Source organism: Corylus avellana, chromosome ca4, assembly GCF_901000735.1.
Source record: "Corylus avellana chromosome ca4, CavTom2PMs-1.0".
Taxonomy (NCBI): Eukaryota; Viridiplantae; Streptophyta; class Magnoliopsida; order Fagales; family Betulaceae; genus Corylus; species Corylus avellana.
The window spans coordinates 35,362,139-35,384,592 of NC_081544.1; the positions used below are offsets into that span (position 1 = coordinate 35,362,139).

Consider the following 22,454-nt stretch of genomic DNA (forward strand, 5'->3'; position numbering starts at 1 on the left):
TTTCAAAATTTCGTGTTTTTTTTTCTTTCTCTAATTTAATTTCCTGTTGTTGGAGTGCGAGCCTCTGCTCCTCTTATCCGTATCTGAAACAGTTTTAACAAACCCTATCCTCTTACAGAAACCAGAGACTTCTCTTTATGCATATCTTCCACACAATGGAAACAAATCAGCCAACTGCATGCATGAAACTCATGAAAGTACAAGGACCCTCTGATCTAATAGTATTTGCTTTGAATTTCATACAGGTTTTTGTAATGAAAACATTGAGCCACAACCCCAGTCCATTTCACATCCCATTTCTATTACCATACAAAAGATAACATTCTCAACATGTGATTTAAAAACAGCATATATTTGAAAGAAACGACATGAGACACACAGTTTAGAACAGTCTAAACCTTGGATACCATGTAGTTCAAGACGGCATCCATTTTAGAAGAACCTCGTGTCCAAAAATGACAAAGGCATGTAGTTTACAGTAACAACTTGCAGTTTGTAAGAACCAAAAAGACACCTTAAACACAAAAAATACACCTAATTTTACACAGGGATATAGGTGGTTCACAACAAATTACATGTGCTTCAAAGAACATTTAGTTTAAAACCCAAAAAAAATGACATGCAGAAGGAGACACTTTATGAAAATGGCAGAACAACTTTTTGTTTCTTAGAACAGTACGCAGTTAAAATATTGTCATAATAGTTCAATAAACAACGAGCAATTTTTGCTTAGAAAAAAAAATGGCAGTTTTAACAATCATCTTGAGACATGTAGTTGTCAGCGAAACAGATTATGTGCGAATGCAGTTTAGGTTGAAAAACAGCATGCAGCATAACCCAAGAAAATGGTACAGAAACATAGCGTTACAGTCGACACATTGCAAACTTCCATTTTCTGGAGAGAGAATTTGGATTGGGGGTGTTGGTTCTTTCATTTGAATGGAACTTGTTAGATAGCGAGTGTGGAAGTAAGGAACCTGCTAGCATACTTTCAGCCAAAATAAAGAAGAGAACTGCTAGCATACCTTAACAGTTGATACAGAAAAGGTCAACACCCTGCGGAGATGGACACAAATGCTCTTTGGAGTGGAAAGTAACCAAATTTCAGCACAGAACTACTTTTCACTGTAGGTGTTCAGGATCCACATCCCCCAAGGCCTATGCATCATGAATGCGTAATCATGAGTCAGTTGAAGGGTCACAAATAAAAGGGTCAGAACCATAGTTTGCAGTAGTTACCAGGATAACTCCTTTTAGCAGTCTTTACCACCAAACGTGTTCCCCATAAAAGGAAAGACCTTAACCCAGAAGCCACTTCTGCTCATCCTGCTGTTTTATCAAATATAACAACTGTCTTTGCTTTATGAAAAAGATATCATTCTCTAGCAACCTGAATGTGAGCATGGTCATCAAGAGTGATAATGAAGCTCATTTCTTTCCTTTACGAGAAAGAAACCGTTCTCTAGCTGCCTGAATTCTACTTTCATGGTCATCGGGAACCCCATCAACATTAATCTCTTTCTTTGGCAAGTCTGATAGTTTTTCCTTAGTTTCTTCCCCTATATGACCAGTCCCACCACTGTTCCACACAAGCCAAAAACCTCAAGGTCAATGATGTTCGTGTGCAATCTTAAATTAGGAACAAAACCCGTTTTAACTCTAATATGCTTTAGGACAAATGACTTACCTCAGTTTATTGATATTTATTTTCTTAACCTTGTTTAGAATGGGCTTGACCCAATCTATCTCTACAGCACATACATTGCGTAAGTACGGACGGGAGGTTGCAATGAGCTCATGATAGACAACATAGTCTGGGAGTTTTCCCTCGTCATCTGGTCTCAGTACAGAGGATGGATGCACCTAAAATGAAACACAATTTACCTTTAGGTTTCTTAAAACAACGCGTGAACTGAAAGATCGCAAATACAACCCACCAGTTTCCAACCACTATAATCTCAGTACTAACTGCTTTCACTATTTTAAACAAAATATGCCTTGCCACAATCTCTATCCGACTAAAGTCAAGATTTTTCGAAAGTGAATTCGAAGTAAAGTTTAATCATTCAAAAAGTTGAATCAAATCAAGAAAATTTCTAGAATTGTTGCTCTGTTAAACCATTTCTAGCTAAGATATAGTGTTGCAACTAACAAAGAGTAGACTCCAGAGTTGCTTACCTGAACTAGTTGGGGCTTAAAACTCAGAGTTCGATAGCCATTGTGATGAATCATTCTCTCAGCAAGTTGATTTGCATAACCTATGCACAAAGCTTTCCTCAATTTCTGGTAAGCCAGCTCACTCTCTTTCCATCTCCCATTTGCCCGTACATCTAGTGATCCTGTTGTCCAAATACCATAAATTGTTATAAGTAAAGGAGAATAACATCCAAAAAGGGTACTGTGCATGAAAGGAAAACAGAAACAACTAAGATAAACAGAAGACTGAAGAAGTAAATTTCTAGACTGGCAGATTCATCTCTGCCCCAACTTCCACAACAAATGCAATAAATGGGGGAAATTTGTATCATGGTTATGCTACTAATGTTAAAACAGAGTGATCCCAACAGTTCCTTGAATGGAGCGAACTGTGGTAGCTCTGGATATTATATTGGACCCAAATAGTTGACTCTCACCAAGTTCTAATTGCTTATACTCTTCTAACCACACCAAACAAGAACTTTCCTCCAATTCTTAGACACTCATACTAGTATTAACTCTTTTTGGTCTTTGAATGTTGGGGATTTAAATAGTAGGTCTATGTATGATTTCATTCAAATTGGGACTTTATGCTGTTTCACAAAATTAGCATACTTCTATGTACTCGCTTGTTGTTTTTAGTTATCTTTTGCCTTTAAAAGAATTATTTTCTCACTATAATTCCTAAGTTAAATAAGATATTCTAAACAGAGCTCTTTTGAATGAAACAAAAACAAAGACAACCATGAATTGGAGGGTGGGTGGGAGGAGACAATGAGAAGTAAAGCTTGCATTAGTTTTTCAAGATCAATTTCATTGGTAACTAGATGTCAAGATTATCACAGATTCACAATCAAGGTAACTTATATAATCAATCTGCTTCAAATATGTAAGCTCCTTGGTAATATACTTTTTTTTTTATAAGTAAATGAAATTCATTAAAAATTGCAAGGGCGCAATCCAAGTGCATAGGAAATATACACTCCTTGGTAATATACAAACTGACCCTTTGCTATTTTTTGCATTATCTGAGATAATTGTTTCCGAACATTTTTGACAAACAACATCCCCCGCACCTACAATAAGCAAGTGTAAAAGCATTATATTTCAGAACAGAATTGCAGATATCCTAATTAAAATACAGCTGTACAATTAGGAGACATTCCCTTCTTCTCACCACAGAAAGGCCAAGGTACATGCTGAAAAAGGAATGACAACTATGCATGCTCAACAAGTACTCACAGCAAACTCCTCCGCCTCATGGCCAACAAAAGCAACTAATGTGTGGATTCCATATTATTATGTGGGTGTGGATTGCATGCCATTATGTGGGCCTTCTTCAAATGGCTATATAAGTTCAAGTTCCTTTTATGACTTCTGCTGAGAGCTTAGTCTTAACAAATGATATGACACGTCTTACAGGAGATTTCTAGATATAGCACGCCTTCAGAAACAGAAAATAAAAGAGTACCTGCAAGTCATGGTCTTTGCACCAACCAATGTCATAGTTATTCCTATCCCAATGCTCATAGATCTGAAGGAGTTGGATGTGATCACCCAAGCCAGATCCATCAGGAAGGTCCAAGGGAGTGTGTTTCCTCTTTTTCTCATTACCCTTGCTGCAAATGGAGGTAATGCTATTGTCATTCACAAAGAAAATTTCGCCAGGCCACATAAAAAGTTACAGAAACATAAAAAATTATATCCACATTCACTGTGATGTTACTGCTAAAACTTCTTAGTTCGTGGTGACTGAGGGCCCGTTTGGTAGAGCTTTTCATAGCTTCTCCAGGGGTGATTTAGCCTTTAAAAAAGAAGTCACCACGCAGCCTATTTGATAACGGGTTTTTCGTAGCTTCTATGAAGTAGCTTGGGCTTTTCTAGATGGCTTTTTCACAGCAATCCAAGGGTTGTTTCTCAAAGCCACTGCAGCTTTTCATATTTTGAAAAGCCACAGCCCTGCCAAACAGCCCCGAGTATCATTTTTATTTTTATTTTTTATAATTATGCTGGGTTTTGGTGTGTGTTGTGGCCGCGGGGGGGGTGGGGTTGGAACACGATGCACAACTAAACTAAATCACATCATACAACACACACCAGAACAAAACAAAAGTTTTATTCCATCCACAAGAAGGAGACCATCTTATATAATGGCTTCATTTGATAAACGATTTTGTTTTGGTTTTGGTTCGATACTGTAGCAGGAAGTGATTGATGTGAAAAAAAAGTAAGAATATATTTTTTAAAAAAAATAAAAAAGTAAGAATGTTTAGTATGGAAAAATGAAATTTTTTTGTTTTGTAGTGATTTTTTTATTTGGATAATAATAAAAAATTATTGATATGATGTAAAAAGTAAGAATATTAAAAAAAATAAAAAAGTGTGATGAATAGTGTAGAGTCAAAAACAGGCAAAATCGTTTATCAAACGATGCCAATAATTTCAGGAGTTCACCTTTGACCAGGAAGCAGTGTGGTTTCTGCCGACAACATGGCAGCAATACTGAGAGCCTGGGATAAGCAACCACACTCATTTGCCTCCATTAAGGTTCTCGAAAGTGAAGGTTCCAGCGGAAGCTCTGGGTAAAATCACAGAACAAACTCAGTGAACACAAAATGCTCATCCATGAATAGAAATCATTTCCAACATGAAGAACAGTTACCAACATATAATATGGCTTAAGAATGGATGCTAAGCAAAGAAACCACCAATGATATGCACCATCAGATGACCCCTTTTATGATGGTACAAGTAAGGGCATGAATGATGCATAAGAGATTAGGTAATGGGGGAAAATAAAAGTTAAGGTGCTCAAATGATAAGTGTGAAAAAAGGAAAATATGAACAACACTTAGTTTACATTGTTTATCTAACATTTGTAATTCATCAATAAGAAAATAGATATAAAGCACTCTTAACAAATCCCAAACAACCAAATGGGGCCGTTATTATTATTATTATGATGATGATGATTTAAAGTCACCAAAGTACATGCATTGTATAAGATGGTGGCTACAAACTCTTAATATTTATTCCTATCATAACATTTCAATAATTGGAATGAGAATTTTGTACCAGCCATTGTTCGTCCAATACTTGTGATTGATCCATTTTCATCAATAGCATCAATGAGATACAATTGCTTCAGAGCATCTTCTAGAGACTCAGCTGCAGCAAAGCCAATAAGATTAAATGACTCTATCCAAATATCTTAAGTTGTATGCATTAATAGTGAAGAAAACAAAGAAAGAATGCCTTCTTACAGGAAGGAGGATCAAGAAAATCAAACTTGAGAATATCCATATCAGAGAGGTCCAATGATTTCAAATAGAGAACACTGCCAGTAAGAGAAGATCGCTGTATTTCAGGAACTGTAACATCCAGGAAATCATCGTGATAAAGCATGGAAGGGTATAATCGATAGCATTTTCCAGGACGTGTTCTTCCAGCTCGGCCTGCACGTTGATTAGCTTGCACTCTGCAAACATGAATCCAATATTCATTATAATGATAAGCAATATTATCATCAATATTACTATGGCTTATATTATCATCAATTCTCCACCCCCTTTTATTGGATATATAGAGAGAATTGAGCCTCGACTCCTATCTCCTTTTACATGCCACATCTACACCATAGTCGCCAAAAATCACACTTGGATTTTTTTTAAAGAAAGAGGGCAAAATAGAGAAACAATTAGCATCACAATCTTTACTTTCTTTTCCTTCTCTCTCTCTCTCTCTCTCTCTCTCTTTTCCCTTTCTATTTGGGGCACCTTCAGGGGGTGGTTGGTTACTGAGGAGGCAGCATCCAAATCTAGGCAGAGTGTGTTATTTGCAAATGCATATCTTAGGGATTCGTGATAAGAACCCAGCAGCTCATAGTCTCTCACTCTCTGATCTAAGTCACAATGATTTGAACACAGAAGACTATCATCCAAGGGTGCAAAAAAAAGCCTGTGAAATAAATTTTTATGATGGAAACTTGACCGATCTCATGTATGGTAATTCAAACAAATGCAACAAGATAATCAAGTGCAAGCAAAGAGGAAAAAATCACAATGCAAGAGAGGCTACTAAAACCATTTATAATCAACTGCTTACTTGCTAATTTGAACAACATCAAGTGAATACATGCCGGTTGATGGGTTGTATTGCCGTTGCTTGACATAACCAGAATCAATAACATACCTACCAAGTAGACATAATTCATGAATATAAGTGAACCTTTTAACATGAACATGCTAAGTCACAATCAATTCACAAGATCACAGTAGGTGAAACTTAGTTTTATAAAAATAGATACAAAGAGAGCAGTGTGTCTAGCCGCAGCCCCTTGGAGGGGGGTTTGGAAGGGACGATGGATCTATCTTCCAAATCTCACATAGATGGAACACACATGAAATAAACATAAACTAAAATATAGCAGAGGAATGAAATTGCCAAATGATAAATGTTATAAAAGTATCAAATCTCTTACACAACACCGTCAACTGTCAACGAAGTTTCAGCAATATTTGTGGAAACAATAAATCGCCGGCAATTAGGAGGTGGAGGACTAAATACGCGCACCTGCAGGGTCATAACAAACATTAGACACAATTTTATTGAATCAACTATATTATTAATCAAACCCCATGGATACCTCACCTAATCAGAAAATTCAACCATATTCATATGCTTCTATGGAGTTACTCACCAGACATGTGAAAACAGGATCCGGTTAGTCAGGGCATAAGGTCATATGCTTACTAAAGGTCTTTGTCCACTTGCACAAAATACCATACCCATATCTAATGACCAACTAATAGGCATGGAAATTTATTTGATTATACCATTAACAAAGACAAACAAACCATTGCACTTAAAAGTGTTTATATGCGCGATGTTGTAGAAATAAAATGGAACCACTTTTTTATTTGAAAGGACCAGAGAGTTTACTCTTATGCTAGCAACAAAATCCAAAAGGTAGCCAATCTAAAACACCACTAAAGAAGCGGAAACCTTAAAAGCAGGAAATGGCAATATTTTCATCATGTTTTCATACAGAAATTTTTTAAAATGAAAAATTGAAAAAACCTGCCTGCATTTCAGGTGGCAAAGAACCATGAAGGGGAAGGATTATGGCATCCATGCAGGATCCTTCATCCAGACTTCGAACTCTATCCTCCAACTTTGATACCAACTTCTCTATGTCATCCTATATAAGATGTGACTTCTTCTATCAATAGAACCATTGTACAAGAAGCATTATATATATATAAGCAGAAACAGAGTAGACCCATGCACTCTAAGAAGGAAAATAAAAGAATAAAAAATGAAAAAATAAAAGCTCACCTGCCCAGTCAAGAATATTAAGACATCACCTTCTGGTTCACGAATGTGTATGTCTGTAACAAACACAGAAAAAACATTTGGTCAGTAAGACCTCATAAACAAGTGAAAGTTCAAAATTATAGTAAAATATCATGGGCAGCAATAGCATAGAAAACTTTAACTTTAATATTTACAATAGAGATTAACAGGAAAGTTGAAATATGTTCCGTTATCAATATGGTGCTGTGAAGCCCATAATTAACAGGAAGATGCAGCTTAAAACCTTATCAGCTATTGATACAAATTCAAAGGGAAAAGAGCTATATAAAATCACTTGAATTGAACAAAAAAAATGGCAATTCAATAGGTTAAACTTATCTACTACATTCTGTAACAGACATGAAGAAGAAGAAGAAGAAGAGAAAAAAATAAAATAAAACTTTCACCATAAATTATCAAAAATAATGCAGTGGAATATGTTCTAAATTAGCTAGTCCAACATAATCAAGCTAACCAATATCTGAATCACACTGCCACTACCACCTACATACTAATATTAGGAATCTTAGTCAACATATAAAAAGCTTATCTTCCCTCAGCATTACCATTTTGCAAATATTCTATAAAAATACATGTCAGTGAACCAAACAAATCTATAAAACAACAGAAACAATATACAAAAATTTATGCTATAGAAGACATTATCATTGCATCAGGAGTAGACTAGTGGTTTAATCATACCGAGAGCTGTTTTTAAAGAAGACTCAACATAGCTTGTAGGGCGCTCATTGCTGTACAATATCTCTACAGGGTATAACTTCCCTGGGACATTTAGTATGGGGCAATTCGAAAAGAATTTTGATACTTTTTCCCCATCAAGAGTTGCTGAAGTGATAAGAACCTTTAAACTGGAGGCATGTATTGTAACCAATCGCTTCATCAACCCCAGCAATATGTCCCTGACAAAAGAATGAGTTCATAATTGAAGTGCATACACAAAATGCCATGTGTGGAAACAGTTATGCATCAAAAGTTGCAAGACTGGAAAATGTACATCTTTGAGATCTAGGGAACATCATATGGGGGAAAAATAATGGTGTGACACCCAATGTGAAAATGACATAGACTAGGCATAGAGAGTAAATCTTACGTGTTCAGACTCCTCTCATGAGCTTCATCCAATATGATTACTGAATACTGATTAAGCTCCGGGTCAGACAGACTCTCACGAAGAAGGACTCCATCAGTAAGATATCTGAATAGTTCACAAGTGAATAGTTAGGGACCAACAGACTCAACAAAATTAGAGTGAAATCTGTGAAAACATGATTGAAGTCTCCTCTCAGTTAATAAAAAGTGAATGCATTACTTAATACAAGTCCTTTCTGAGGTTCTGTCTTCGAATCGGATCGCATATCCCACTTCATGCCCAAGTTGAACACCAAGCTCCTGTGCAACCCGTCTGTGGGCATTAAAATCATAGAATAAGAAACAAACAAAAAAAGTTGGTCCCAGATATTAGCAATACACATTCGATGTTACTCAACCATTATTTTTCTGATGAATAATGTTCCTCGACCATCATTATGAGTGAATCAACCACACAAAATACTTCTCAAAAACAGAATTCGCACAATCAGCTAGGGCAACAGCCAGGTGATAATTAAAGAGCATAGTCTATATTTATTCATTAGTAGCCAATGAATTGAAGCAAATCTTTGGAGTAAAAAAAAGATCGGGCATTATGGTAAATCATATTCTATATAATTGTCTTCGAAAGTTTTTGAGTAAACTAAGGGAAATGGTAGTATAACGATGAGTTCAGTGGAATTTAATTCCTTCTAGGGTCTCCTAATACCGGAAAAGAGTAACATAAATAATTCTACTCTCTTTTCTTTTTATTTTTCGTAGTAATTTTACTCTCTTTTCATTTCCTCAATTTTGTCAGAAAACAAACAGATCATAATATTGTTACATTAGCACCTTCGACACGCAATTCTGTCATAATCATCTTCCTCCTTGTTTTTCGCATTCAAAAGCCCCCAAAACCCCAAGTATAACATTGTAACATAGAAACTCTACCTCGCAACGGAGACTGCTGCGACTCGGCGGGGCTGAGTGACGCCGACGATTCCAGACTTGGTGTAGCCTCTCCGATGCAGCATCTGAGAGAGCTGGGTGCTCTTTCCCGAGCCGGTCTCTCCGATTATCACCACCACTGGGTTCCGCTCCACCGTCTCTATGATTTGATCTTCGAACTGGAGGATCGGGAGGTTCGCCATTTATGAACCAAACAAATCTCCAAGTCACTGAGTGGAAAGAGTTGGGGTTTTAGGTATTTTATTGAATAAAGGGAAAATTGGGGTTTTAGAATTTTTCGTCAACACCTCCTTACAGATTAGCGTCGATGGCTCAGTAAAACCGTTGTTTGTAGTATCAACCGGTCGGTTATTTTCATTTTCATTTTCATATTTATTCATATAAATTATAAAATTATTAGTAAATTTGAGATAAATTATTCAATATTAATTTTTAAAGCTACATTAAAAGGTTTGAGAGTAGAAATATGAAAAAGAGTGTTGATAGTATTTCTCTACTTACAAAATTCCTCAACTCTGGGTAAGGTGCTAACATGCAAGCCGATTTGCTGAGTTTTTTTTTTTATTCAAAAGGGTGGGAAGGGGCGACCAGTGTAATTTTTCCCCTTGGACGTTACCATTGGGGTCTCCACCCGCTGTGGAATGTTCAGTTTGAGCCATAGCTACTGCCGGGGAAGCCAATTTGCTGAGTTGAGCCTAAATATTCAAAGTTTTGTTCCAAAAACTAATTTTATAAACGGACAATGTGATTTGCAGAGTTTTGTTCCACTTAGGCTCTATGTTGATTTGCTGATTTGAGCCTAATTATCTAACATTTTCTATAAATTATTTTATGATGAAACAAACAGAACTTTAACTTTTATATCGAGTACGGGTTGAGCTCGAGCTTATTACTAATTTGTTCTCAATCTATCTCAGTTTTCAAAATTTTCACATAATTCTACAAACAAGGAAAATGTTTGGATTGCAATAATTTTTTCACAAAAGGATTGTCAGTTTATAATTAGAAAAATGATTAAAAATATATGATTGATAAGTCAGTTATTAATTAATTAAATTAACAAATCAAAAATTTTACATAATTATTTCACTTAAAATAATTTATACAAAATGCTCCTGACCCATTCAATATTTACAAGCTACTCTTTTGCTTTCCAAAAACGGCTTCCCGCGTCACAAGTTCCATTCCCCTCACCCACAACTCGGCCATCTCAACCCCACCATCACATACAAAATGCAGCACCTTATTTTTGGTAGTCACCACATGAAACATTCCTGGTTCATCAGCATCAAACTTCCTCCTGCGATTCCATCGGAATGCTGCACTAGAGCCAACCTCAGCCCACTGACAAATCACATTTCTCTTGCTCGATTTCCCCCACTGCAAAACCCCAACATTCCCTACCATCCTCACCACTTTCACATGAGGAGCTCCTCTGCCGCCCTTTGTGTGCTTCTTTACGCGAGCCCCATCAAGCACCAACGTTCGAGCAATCTCATCAAATATCACGCGCTCTGCTGCTGCGCCGTTTCGACAACCATTTTTCCTTGCCAGCATGAGTGCAGTCTCGTGTCTCTCATTCTCAACGTCACATCTTGCTCCACAGGAGATCAAAAGCTCACACAGCTGACTATGGCCTCTCATGGCAGATAACATCAATGGAGTATATCCATCATCGTCTAAGGCATTAACATCATAGCCCCTAATGGTCAATTTACGAACAGAGTTTATATCTCCGAGGAAAGCTGCACGATGCAGAGCATAAAACCCAGAAGAGAAAGAACCGCCATTTCCTCTTTCTACTACATATTCGATCATCAACTTTTCAAAGGTTTCACTGTTTTGCTTTGCTTTGAATAGATCAATTGCTGTCTCACCATATTTATTATGCAGTTCTATATCAGCCCCAGCATAAACAAGCAACCGGAATGCCTCTACACGGCCGCGTTTTGCAGCTATCATGGCAGCTGAGAAGCCATTTGCATCCTGTTCATCTAGATCAACGTCTGCCCGCTTGATGAGTTTCTTCAAAGCTTCAATTTCGTTGGCTTCAACTACAAACAATAGAGGAGAAAACATTGACACGTTGCTTGATTGAACTACCTTATCAGCTAGAATTACATCCACAACTGCTTGCTGGAAGCCAGGAGTCCACCGAGCTGAGTGCGCGATTGAGCTTGCACACTGGCTAGCTGTATTGACCAAACCAAAATCAGCACCGGCTGAGGCCAGAATTTTCAGGCACTCCTCGTGCTTAAATCTAGCACATACCATTAACGCGGTTTCTCCAGATTCAGTTCGAGAGTTGAGATTGCAGCCGGCACTTATCAAGCATTGAAGAATTTTGGAAAATCCAAGGCGTGCAGCCAAATGAATGGGGCGTAACTTGGTTTTTGAAGTAGCTTTCTCTAGAAATTCTACATCTGCAGTACCATAATGTCCCAGCACATCTACTGCTTTTGCAGTGTTACAGAGGATGGCATGGTGGATGAGAGTCCTCCCATAGTGAGGGGTGTTAAGGGAGAGATGTTGGAGGAGCATATGCAAGATTGCACCGGTTGCTTCAAAATACTCCACAGCACACCAGGTGATAGGGTAAGGCTCTGCTAGTCCTGCACCCACCCGGAATTCTTCTCCTGTTTCCATATCCCAGAACCAGGCACCTACTCTCATCTTGATGTCTGTTCTGACGCCCACCTGTTTTCCAGTGTCAAAGGGAGAACACCATAGAGCGCTCAAGTTACATAATCCTGGTACAAATAAAATTTGTTGTGTAATAAAATGGTCCAAAATCCAAATCCCAGGAGTTGTGGTACACCCAATGTCATTTTTATTTCTTCCTTTTTTGATAAGTTGTGTTTAATAGGGGCATGGTTGATGACCCCCTTGTTATTTGGGAAGATGTGATCAGTTGGGGTATAACAGAGCTAAAAGGAAAGAGCCTGAAAGTGAGCTTGTGTAAACTGGCCATTGGAGCAGTGGTTTATAACATTTTGAAGCTTCTAAATGATTTGAAGCATGGGAATGTGGTGCATACTGAGTTTCAGACACTCAAAAGAATTGATTGGGAAATTCAAACGAGAATTAAGGGTGTTGGCAAGTTCAAAGAATCTGTGTGTAATGCCTCTCTCTGTTGCAGATGGGGTTTCTAATTGTAAATAGAATAGATAATGGTAGATTGGTGTCGGTTTGTAATGGTTGTTAGTAGAGTATAGCTTGTTTGGTGTTACCTGTAATTTCTTGCATGTGGTTTATGCAGTATTGTTTTCTGATCTGAGACATGCCGAGTGTGAGTAGAACTAGCTTTTGCAGCTAGTTTCCAGTCTTTACTGAGTGTGAGTTTGTGCTCAGATTTCCAGTTTTAATGAAATTGATCCTTATTCCTCAATCAAATAAATAAATAAATAAAAAAACCCATGTTGCCCAAGTTACTTCAAGCATATCCATACTTCGCAGGGAGCTTCAGTGAATATGCACAAACATGCTTACCTTCAATAGCAATCTGACAACAGAGATTTGCCGGCTAACAATGGCAGCAACAAGTGCATTGCAGTCAAAATTGGAGTGAAGAAATGGCTTGGAAGATTGAAGCAACACCCTGCTAGTTGCATTGGCATCCACTCCACACTGTTAATTTAATAGAAACCTTTAGTATTAGAGCCACAATTGTTACAATTTGTGCAGTTAATCAGCTCGAACTAACAAGGCAGGACAATTTATTTACTAATTTTACATGTTGTCCAATGTCCATGCCAGTCATAAATGATTTACCTGGATGAGTGCATCAACAACATTGACAAACCCTCTGCAGCACGCAGAGACAAGGGCATGCACAGCAACTTGTGGGCGGACCATGTCGGTCCTCATAAGCAGCTCAACTGGCATGGCCAGCCCCAGGTAGCTTGCCTCCAACAAAGACTCCTCGCATGCCTGCTGACATGCACCAGCACTGAGAAGCACCTCTAAGATTTCCATATGACCCTCCCTTACTGCTGCTGTGGTTGCATAGCCCCGGAACACTCTCTGGTTCACATTTGCTCCAATGCTCTGTCAAAACGCATGGAGAGGCACTCTCTTTTTTATGTTTTCATTTTTTTATTTAAATTTTTTTTTGTAATCTCAAATATATTAATAAACAACTTAAAACACAAAACATGTTTTATAAACATTTTCACACATTCTTGTATAAATATTTTAATAAAATTTGCGAATAACTTTTGCAAGATATATATAAACTAATTTATTATTTAACAGAAAGATAAAAAAAATAGAGTGGCCACCCTCGTTGAAGGAGAGGGATGGCTGGTTGGTTAGCTCTCAAGTCTCAAGTCTCAACACAACCACTTCTTTTTTCCTAATTTTAAAAAAAATAATAATAATTTGAGTTTCTCAAAACAAGCACATATATTTTATAGAAAACATTTTTTTCCAACGTGGACCATACCAAAGAATACTTCTAAAATTATTTATCACATTTATGTCACATCTAAATACTATACATTTACCCAAATATACACACTACTGCCAAACATAAAAACTTATTTATTTGTGGACATTTGGACACTATTAACCACCCTTTATTTTATTTTATTCAATTATTTCATGGCTATGAAGACCCTTTACACTTTCAATGATACGGTATCCTGTAATTTAAATTTTTTTAATTATTATTTTCAAATTAAATGATTGAAATTCTGTGGTACCCATATTTATTATTTTCAAAAAATGATAAAGTATAATAAATACTGAAATGATAAATGTTGAATTAATAAAATGATAAATATGAATTTAGAAAAATCTTAAAGAGTTAAAGAATTATATTTCTATTACGTGCATGTTAAAAGAAAGCAAGAAAATAAAACAGAACACAATACCAACTTAATTTATTATGATTTGATTAATTAAATTCATAATAACCAGAAAACATAAATTAAATCAAAATACGGTGAGATACTGAGATATATACATTACCAGTAGAATCCTGACAAGTTCCAAATTTCCGGTGTGAGCAGCGAGGAAGAGAGCGTTGACCTCGGTCTTGAACTCCTCGTACTCGACAAGAACCTCGTGAGCCGACTCCTCGTGTAACACGATCTCAGTCTTCCTCCCCTTCAAGCTCACTGTTCCCATGAAGTTCACGTCCACGAAAGGGTCGGCGATACACGCGTACGCCGATTTCAAGTCGTTGTTGTGCGAAGCATCCACTAGGCGTTGTGAAACCTCAACTTCGTAATCGACTGGGAAAATCTGTTTTCCGGCGACAACTTCGGTGCCGGAGCTTACGAACACCGTCATTTCCGCGGGCTGACCGATCGAGCTTTCTCCACGCAACGTTATATATGTACGTACGTGTTGTGAGCCTCTGTCTCTGCCAAAGGCTTTAAATTTGTCTTTTGTGTGGCTTTTGCGTAATTGCGTGAGATTTTTGACTTGAGAGAGAAGCTTTGTTGAACAGGCAAAGGAGAGGAAGGGAGAGCGAGAGTGGGTGCAGCGACCCTCCAACCTTGTATATATCCTCCTCTGTCTCTTTAGCTTTCATAGTATCGGAGAAGTCATTGAAATAATTGCACCAATTCTTGATGCGTCATTGACGAATTTTATTGGATTCTACGTAAAATATTAATTAAATCATTAATAATATCTTATCAGGATTTGGATCCTCTCTAATTTTAAAAAATATGAGATTCTCAAATTTTAAATTTGAACATTTTATTACATCTAACACTGCAAACAAATGAACACGTTTCTCATTTGTGTGTACCCTTAGATGTAATAGAGAGTTCACATTTTAAAATATAATAATCTCATATTTTAAAAAATTTGAGAAAATCTTAATCCAATCAACCTAATTATGTTTTGGGACACTTTTGATTTAATATGGTAGCAAAAATTTCTTAGCATATATGTTGTTGTAGTTGACACCCATTTTAATTAAATATTTGTGTCGGACCTCACTTATATTGAACAAATTTGAGTTTAAATATTAATTAAATAATTAAATATTTATTTATAACATTTATTTCGCACTTAAAAAAATGTGTGTGTTTTTTTTTTTTTTTTACATGTCCGCACAAGAGGGGGGAAGGGGATTCGAACTAGTGACCTCCACTTCATTAAGTGTGATCACAGCCGATTGAGCTACCTCTTGGGAACCAACAATGTGTGTTTTAAGTTGCTTTTTTTTTAAAAAAAAAAAAATTAAGACTAACATGAAAAATTACTTGAAAAACTTCTTATATGTTTATTTGCTCCACCATATTGTATTTATTTTGTGTCTTCTCACTCTTTCTAAATTCTATGTATAGAACAAATTGTATGTTATGATCTCTTAATTATTTTTGCCTTTTGACTCTTTATGAACCAATAAACAAATAATCTTTTTATTTCACGCTCGTATGGCAAGTTCTTTATCTTTTAGTGCAATATTGATGGTGAAAAATTTATTGAGGGGCATTATCTAGACCAGAATAATGAATCAACATGCTGGTGTTTTGTTTTAATTTCTCCTTCGAATTAATTATATAATAGTATAATACAGGTTACTCTCGCAATTGGGAATTCCCAATTGTGAGAGTAACCTATATTATACTATGATTAGAAAAAACCTATATTATACTATTATATAATTGGAAAGTTACCTCAAAAACCCTTCTAGATAAGGACCAGTTATCTAGGTTCTTATTTACAAGTAATTATAGAAACTATATATTTATTCAACAATTATATATATATTATGTGCCATTATGTGATATTGTAATATATCAGCTAATTCTTAGATTTTTTTTTTTTTTAAAAAAAAAACAACTATTTAATAATTAATTGAAATTGTCACATAAAAATTATAAGATAGTTGTGAAATAAAAATATATTATATGAATTTACTCTTATGAAAAATAAAGTAATGCTACAAAGCATTATTCTAAAAATTATTGCAATTTTATGTGACATAAAATATGTTCATTGAAATTGAGTAGGTTTGTGATATAGGCCAATTTGTCTCAACTTGAACTCAAATATTTTCGCAAAGCACGTAGCCTTCTGATGACCAAATGGACTGATCTTCTTCTTCCTTGTTTTTTGATTTTTTATTTTTTTAATAGAATGATAATAAATAACTGCATGCATGCATGGATACAGTCGGCCATTAGCTGATGTTGTTTACAAAATAAATAATATGCATGTCCAATGCCATCAGCTGGATTTGGCCTGCATGTATTTCAGGTTTGGGTCACATAACAGTACAAAGTGATTATGTTAAGAATGTCTATTTATGTTCTTAATTAATGAGTCACTTCAGAATAATAAAAACAGAAAACGACATATCAAAACTGAGACGTCTTCTTGTGGAGCTCGCCATTCTACCAAGTTAGGGAAATAAAATATGGGTTTCAAGCCTGCCGTTTCATCTGTTTATAGTTGAGATCATCCCTTTAATTGGTTAAATCGCACTCAACATTTCGTTTTGTACCTAACTGAATTACATAGGTCGGTTCTTTTTTTTTTTTTACCACTTCACTTCCAATGAATATATCTTCAACGGAAAAAAAAAAAAAAAAAGTAAAAAGAGATAAACAATAATTTAAGAAGAGTTGGATTGAAATTCTTTGTGATGCATTTAGTTTGGGTGATTTATTTAAAACGAACAGCTCAAAATCAAATATATCATTCAAAACAATAGTTGGAGGCAGTTCGATCACTGTTCACCGTATTGCATGGGATTTCGATCCAGTAAATCAATATTGTATAATGATTTCTGGAGATCTTTTCAATTTGTTTTGTATGCAACCTACGTTACTAATTAATCAAAGATAATGGTGGCGTTTGTAATGTTTTTTAGAAGTTTTTTTTTTGAAAAAAAAAATTTATTTGATTTTTTTTTTTTTTTTTGGACATGTGTGCATAAGAGGGGAACGTAGATTCAAGCTAATGATATTTACTTTATGCTACGTGGTTCCCAGTCAATTGATCTACTCCTTACATAAGAATAAAAATAAGATAAGAGTATTGTTTTGTGTTTTTTGTTTTATGAAACAAAGTCAATTTTCCTCAATAAACTAAACATTATGAGAAAGTTGAAGGCAAAGATTATAGGTGATTATTCATTTAGAACATGTAAAAAAAAGAAAAAAAAAAAAGAAAAAGAAATAGGGTCACAGGTCACTTCCATGCTACAACATGCAGTGCATGGGCCGGCCAAGTAATTACTGGTCCTTTATTTTGGTTTCTTGCTTTCTCGCGACAACATGAGGCGCTGTCAGGGCCCAGGGAAGCCCATTTAGAAAACCTCTTTGTGGGGTTTTTACACGAATGAGGTTTTGTACCTCCTGGAAGCAATTCCCCTTAAAGTCGATGATGCTTCACGGGCCCTTATGTCCATCTATTAATGTACAGTCCAGTTCTTAACGTTATAGATTGGGTCTTTTTACCCTCCAATTTCTATTGTTAAGTACGTGGGCCCGTAAATTAGAATGGTAAGGTAAATCAAGACCGAAGCACAAATGGTATTGCTACAGCCTACGTGTAACCTACGGTAATCACAAAAACCGCCACAATCTCACCCATTAGATTGGTGACACCCACCGAACCCTTTGATCGCTATAATCTCCACCGTCCATTCTCATACCACTGTCCGCGAGGGTAGCCGATCATTTCCCACCTCCAAATCTTCGTTCCGTTTAGTCCCCCTTTTAAACTAGTCGCCAATCACCTGAATCGCTCCGACGCATCAGAGCTCATCGGCAACACCTCACGCTATGGTACGCATTCTACATCTCTCGCCTTAGGGTTTCACTTTGGTTCCCACTCATTTTCGTGCTTTATCAATATATTCTCAATTAATTTAGCGAAGAATCATAGGTTTTCGTGTAATTAGTAGATCCGACTTAATAGTGGATGAAATTTGAGAAACATTCTTAAGAATTTTCGAGCTAAGCTTAAATTTTCGATTTATTTATCTTCCCTTACAAATTTTCAGCTGGCAAATATAGTATTAGGGTGTTCTTTGCATGCTCGTTTTACTTGAATAATCATGTCTAATGCATTAAACGAGTTTTATCTCCATTCAGCCTTGTCGAATTCATCGTCAGTATTCGTTGAAGTTTGTGATTTTGACATGAAATATTTGTTGCTTTTGGGAAGCTAAGTTTGGTCACGATTCCATTGATTGTTATTTTGGGGAGTGTTATTTCGATGCACCTATTATTGAAGGCAATTCGGGTATAGCAATCTCGCAGGCCCATGTGATTTCTTGGTGTCATTACCATATGGTCTGCACTTTTTGTTGGAGATCATAGTATTAGGTGCTGCTAATGTGCTTCACCTTAGTAAGGAGGTGTATGTTCTATCTTAGTATTCTAGTGGGTCTGCTTGGTAGTCTTCCTGTCTGTTTGTTGGAGAGTATATCTGTTAGCAAACATATGTATAGAAGTTATTTTTAAAATTTCTATGTGTGGAAATATTTTCATGCAACTAATAGACATCTAAACAAATGGAGCCTAGGGTTAATGCTAGCTAAAGATGACCCCTCACCCCCAGAAGAAAAAAGGAAAAAGGAATTGGTCACAATAGAGATATGTTTCTATCTTCTTCTCAGATCAGTTTTTTGCTGTTATTTTACGTCTGAGCATTGCTTTCCAATTGTACTCCTTTCCAATTGTACTCCTGTGTGTATTAAGTCTTTTTGTTAAATGGACTGAAATTGTATATTAGGATTTCAACTGATCTGACTTCTTTCTTTTGACTGTTATATTAATATGTACTTTTTGATAGGCACCCATCAAGGGTATTCTTTCTCTGCGAAGGACAGCTTTGGCTTTGCGTCACAGTGATGTGCGGGGCCTAGGCTTCAGAACATTCAGCACTCAGAGTGCAACAACTGCTAATACTCCACAGCCTCCACCACCTCCCCCACCTCTGGAGAAGACCCATTTTGGTGGCTTGAAAGATGAAGACCGAATTTTTACCAACTTGTATGGGTTGCATGACCCTTTTCTCAAAGGTGCCATGAAAAGAGGTGACTGGCACAGAACCAAAGACTTAGTACTCAAGGGTGCTGATTGGATTGTTAATGAAATGAAGAAGTCTGGCCTCCGTGGACGTGGTGGTGCCGGTTTTCCATCTGGCCTCAAGTGGTCTTTCATGCCCAAAGTATCTGATGGTCGTCCATCCTATCTTGTTGTCAATGCTGATGAAAGTGAACCTGGGACTTGCAAAGACAGGGAAATTATGCGACATGATCCACACAAACTATTGGAGGGTTGCCTAATTGCTGGGGTAGGGATGAGGGCTAGTGCTGCTTATATCTATATAAGAGGTGAATATGTGAATGAACGGAAAAACCTTGAAAGGGCCTTAAAGGAAGCCTATGAATCTGGATTATTGGGCAAGAATGCATGTGGATCTGGTTATGATTTTGATGTTCATATCCACTATGGGGCTGGTGCTTATATTTGTGGTGAAGAAACAGCACTTTTGGAGAGTCTTGAAGGGAAGCAAGGGAAACCAAGATTGAAGCCTCCTTTCCCGGCTAATGCAGGGCTATATGGCTGCCCTACCACTGTTACAAATGTAGAAACAGTCGCTGTTTCTCCCACCATTTTAAGGCGTGGCCCAGAGTGGTTTGCCAGTTTTGGTAGGAAGAATAATTCAGGGACAAAATTGTATTGCATATCTGGACACGTGAACAGGCCTTGCACTGTTGAAGAGGAGATGAGTATACCATTGAAAGAGTTGATAGAAAGGCATTGCGGAGGTGTTCGAGGTGGATGGGACAATTTACTTGCTGTAATTCCAGGTGGTTCATCTGTGCCGCTGCTTCCCAAGCACATATGTGATGATGTGCTGATGGATTATGATGCACTTAAGGCTGTTACGTCAGGATTGGGGACTGCAGCTGTGATTGTGATGGATAAATCAACTGATGTTGTGGATGCAATTGCAAGGCTTTCTTACTTTTACAAGCACGAGAGCTGTGGGCAATGCACACCTTGCAGGGAGGGGACAGGATGGCTTTGGATGATCATGGAAAGATTGAAAGTTGGGAATGCAAAGCTGGAAGAAATTGACATGCTTCAGGAGGTGACCAAACAGATTGAAGGGCACACAATCTGTGCATTAGGGGATGCTGCCGCTTGGCCTGTGCAGGGTCTTATTAGGCATTTCAGGCCAGAGCTTGAGAGAAGGATCAGGGAGCGTGCAGATAGGGAGTTGCTGGAGGCCGCTGCTTAAACTTACTACTCAGGTTGCTATTTTTTTCCCTCTTTTTTGTATTTCTTAAATGGATATATATATATATATATATATATATATATATATATATATATCCTTCAGTGATTGGACATGATTACTTTCTCTAATGTTGAAATCTGTTTCATGTTAACTTGTTTCTTGGCCTATCAGAAAAGAAAATGGAAATATTAGAATTTGTAAACCCTAGACAGATGGATGTTCTAGACAACAATTAAAGTTTCAAATTGTATCGCTAGATCAAATACAGTTTGTTTTGCCTTTGTGTAGTAAACATGTAAAGATGACTATAGGGGCTGAAAGACCTCTACTACGGTTTACTTCTTCTCACTTACCGAAGGACATATATTTTTAGTAGAATGTAGACTTTCATTATGGAATCTGACTTTATTATTATATTGATTTTTTTTTCTTGCTTCAAGGAGGAATGTAAATGAATGCAGAGCCTTTACTGGTCCAGCGGGGCAGTGCATTCTTTCATGTTGGTAACATAAAAATTTTGTGGTTCTTTTCTCTAGGGGAAATTGTGTGAGAATAGAAAGGATAATATTTTGATGATAGTTCGGGCGTTGCATAAACACAACTCATCTTTTGAGCCATTCCTGCTGCAACTCTGATGAAAAAAAAATCTGTATTAGATACTTAAGATCTAGATGCTGGATGAGCGATGCTGTCAATAAATTTTGGTTACTGATATGTGACATGAATACTGACAATGGTGACCTTAGTAAATATGAAATTCGTTCTTATGCACGCTGTTCCCAGCGGGTTGTAAAGTAGAAGAAATAGACACTAAAAATAGCATTGCATTGCTGTGTAGTTCGTTGGGTAGAATGTTTAACATTTTCATCCAAGTAGATTTAGAAATCATCATGGGATCTTTCACTAAAAGGAGGGTGGGATATGTTCTAGTCATTTCTATCATGTGGTTGTTGGTTGAAGTATGGGTGATAATTGTTTAACAAGTCTCCGTATTGTGCTGATTATGAATTTCTTTCTGTTGCCAGGCAAGTTTCTTTACTGGTGGATATCATTGAATAAATATTGAAGAAAGTGCCCCCAGATTTTGGGAGGATAACTTATTGAGAGATCTGGTGGTCCTTTTGGTATTCTGTTTTTTCTAAGCTGTATCAAACATTGCTTCATTTACTGTCCCAGAGAAACGTTCTGGATGTGCTGGGAAGGCATTAATTAATGTTGTGTTTCATCAAAACATCTTTATTTCACATTTTAAGGAATTTTGTTAATAATATCTTTATCTTGTCTATTATGTGATATAGAATGATCATAGATATGAGTTTATCAGTGAAGAATGAATTCTGTATGCTACAGCTTTGAGACGATTCTGACCTGAAATACAAACACACACCAGAAGCACAGTTAGCACAAGGGTGTCACACGATCTCATGCTGAATAGTTAGGTAAACTTATGTTGTTTTGGGTCGGTGTGAGTAATGCTACATACCACCATCCTGTTATCCTTTCAAAGGATGGTAAGTAACATTACTCCTAAATAAATGTTAAAGCTCCCGTAATTGTCATTTTGGGTTGGTGTTTTTTCTATTATCTTTTGCTAAATATCATTACTTCTATCTGCA

General features: G+C 36.7%; 3 protein-coding genes across 3 annotated transcripts; 1 reads left to right on the forward strand and 2 right to left on the reverse strand.

Moving 5' to 3' along the window:
* Positions 1-645: 645 nt before the first annotated feature.
* On the reverse strand, positions 646-9,922 carry LOC132177090 (probable pre-mRNA-splicing factor ATP-dependent RNA helicase DEAH4). Its single transcript, XM_059589306.1, has 17 exons — positions 9,595-9,922; positions 8,882-8,974; positions 8,663-8,767; positions 8,254-8,471; positions 7,534-7,586; positions 7,280-7,396; positions 6,677-6,768; positions 6,301-6,387; positions 5,460-5,674; positions 5,272-5,364; positions 4,651-4,774; positions 3,668-3,815; positions 3,203-3,272; positions 2,179-2,339; positions 1,688-1,863; positions 1,240-1,579; positions 646-1,158 (listed from the first exon to the last, which is right to left on the reverse strand). The coding sequence occupies exons 1-16, from the start codon at positions 9,792-9,794 to the stop codon at positions 1,429-1,431; spliced, it is 2,103 nt and encodes a 700-aa protein (XP_059445289.1). The 5' UTR covers positions 9,795-9,922; the 3' UTR covers positions 646-1,158; positions 1,240-1,428.
* Positions 9,923-10,743: 821 nt separating this feature from the next.
* Positions 10,744-14,907, reverse strand: LOC132178481 (uncharacterized). Its single transcript, XM_059590910.1, has 4 exons — positions 14,584-14,907; positions 13,384-13,659; positions 13,102-13,239; positions 10,744-12,309 (listed from the first exon to the last, which is right to left on the reverse strand). Exons 1-4 carry the CDS (start codon positions 14,905-14,907, stop codon positions 10,744-10,746), a joined length of 2,304 nt encoding a protein of 767 aa, XP_059446893.1.
* A 3,342-nt stretch (positions 14,908-18,249) lies between these two features.
* Positions 18,250-22,108, forward strand: LOC132180090 (NADH dehydrogenase [ubiquinone] flavoprotein 1, mitochondrial). Its single transcript, XM_059592946.1, has 3 exons — positions 18,250-18,368; positions 19,381-20,851; positions 21,864-22,108. The coding sequence occupies exons 1-2, from the start codon at positions 18,366-18,368 to the stop codon at positions 20,836-20,838; spliced, it is 1,461 nt and encodes a 486-aa protein (XP_059448929.1). The 5' UTR covers positions 18,250-18,365; the 3' UTR covers positions 20,839-20,851; positions 21,864-22,108.
* The last annotated feature ends 346 nt before the right edge of the window (positions 22,109-22,454 follow it).

Excerpts from the sequence above, each read along its gene's own strand:
- LOC132177090 (XM_059589306.1), bottom strand. The coding sequence starts at position 9,794 with ATGGCGAACCTCCCGATCCTCCAGTTCGAAGATCAAATCATAGAGACG. Across the intron at positions 6,769-7,279 it reads CTTTGCCACCTGAAATGCAG|GTGCGCGTATTTAGTCCTCC; the intron begins GCAGGTTTTTTC and ends ATGACCCTGCAG. Across the intron at positions 3,816-4,650 it reads ACACTGCTTCCTGGTCAAAG|CAAGGGTAATGAGAAAAAGA; the intron begins GTGAACTCCTGA and ends CTCCATTTGCAG.
- LOC132178481 (XM_059590910.1), bottom strand. The coding sequence starts at position 14,907 with ATGACGGTGTTCGTAAGCTCCGGCACCGAAGTTGTCGCCGGAAAACAG. Across the intron at positions 13,660-14,583 it reads AACTTGTCAGGATTCTACTG|AGCATTGGAGCAAATGTGAA; the intron begins GTAATGTATATA and ends GCGTTTTGACAG. Across the intron at positions 13,240-13,383 it reads TTGTTGATGCACTCATCCAG|TGTGGAGTGGATGCCAATGC; the intron begins GTAAATCATTTA and ends TTAAATTAACAG.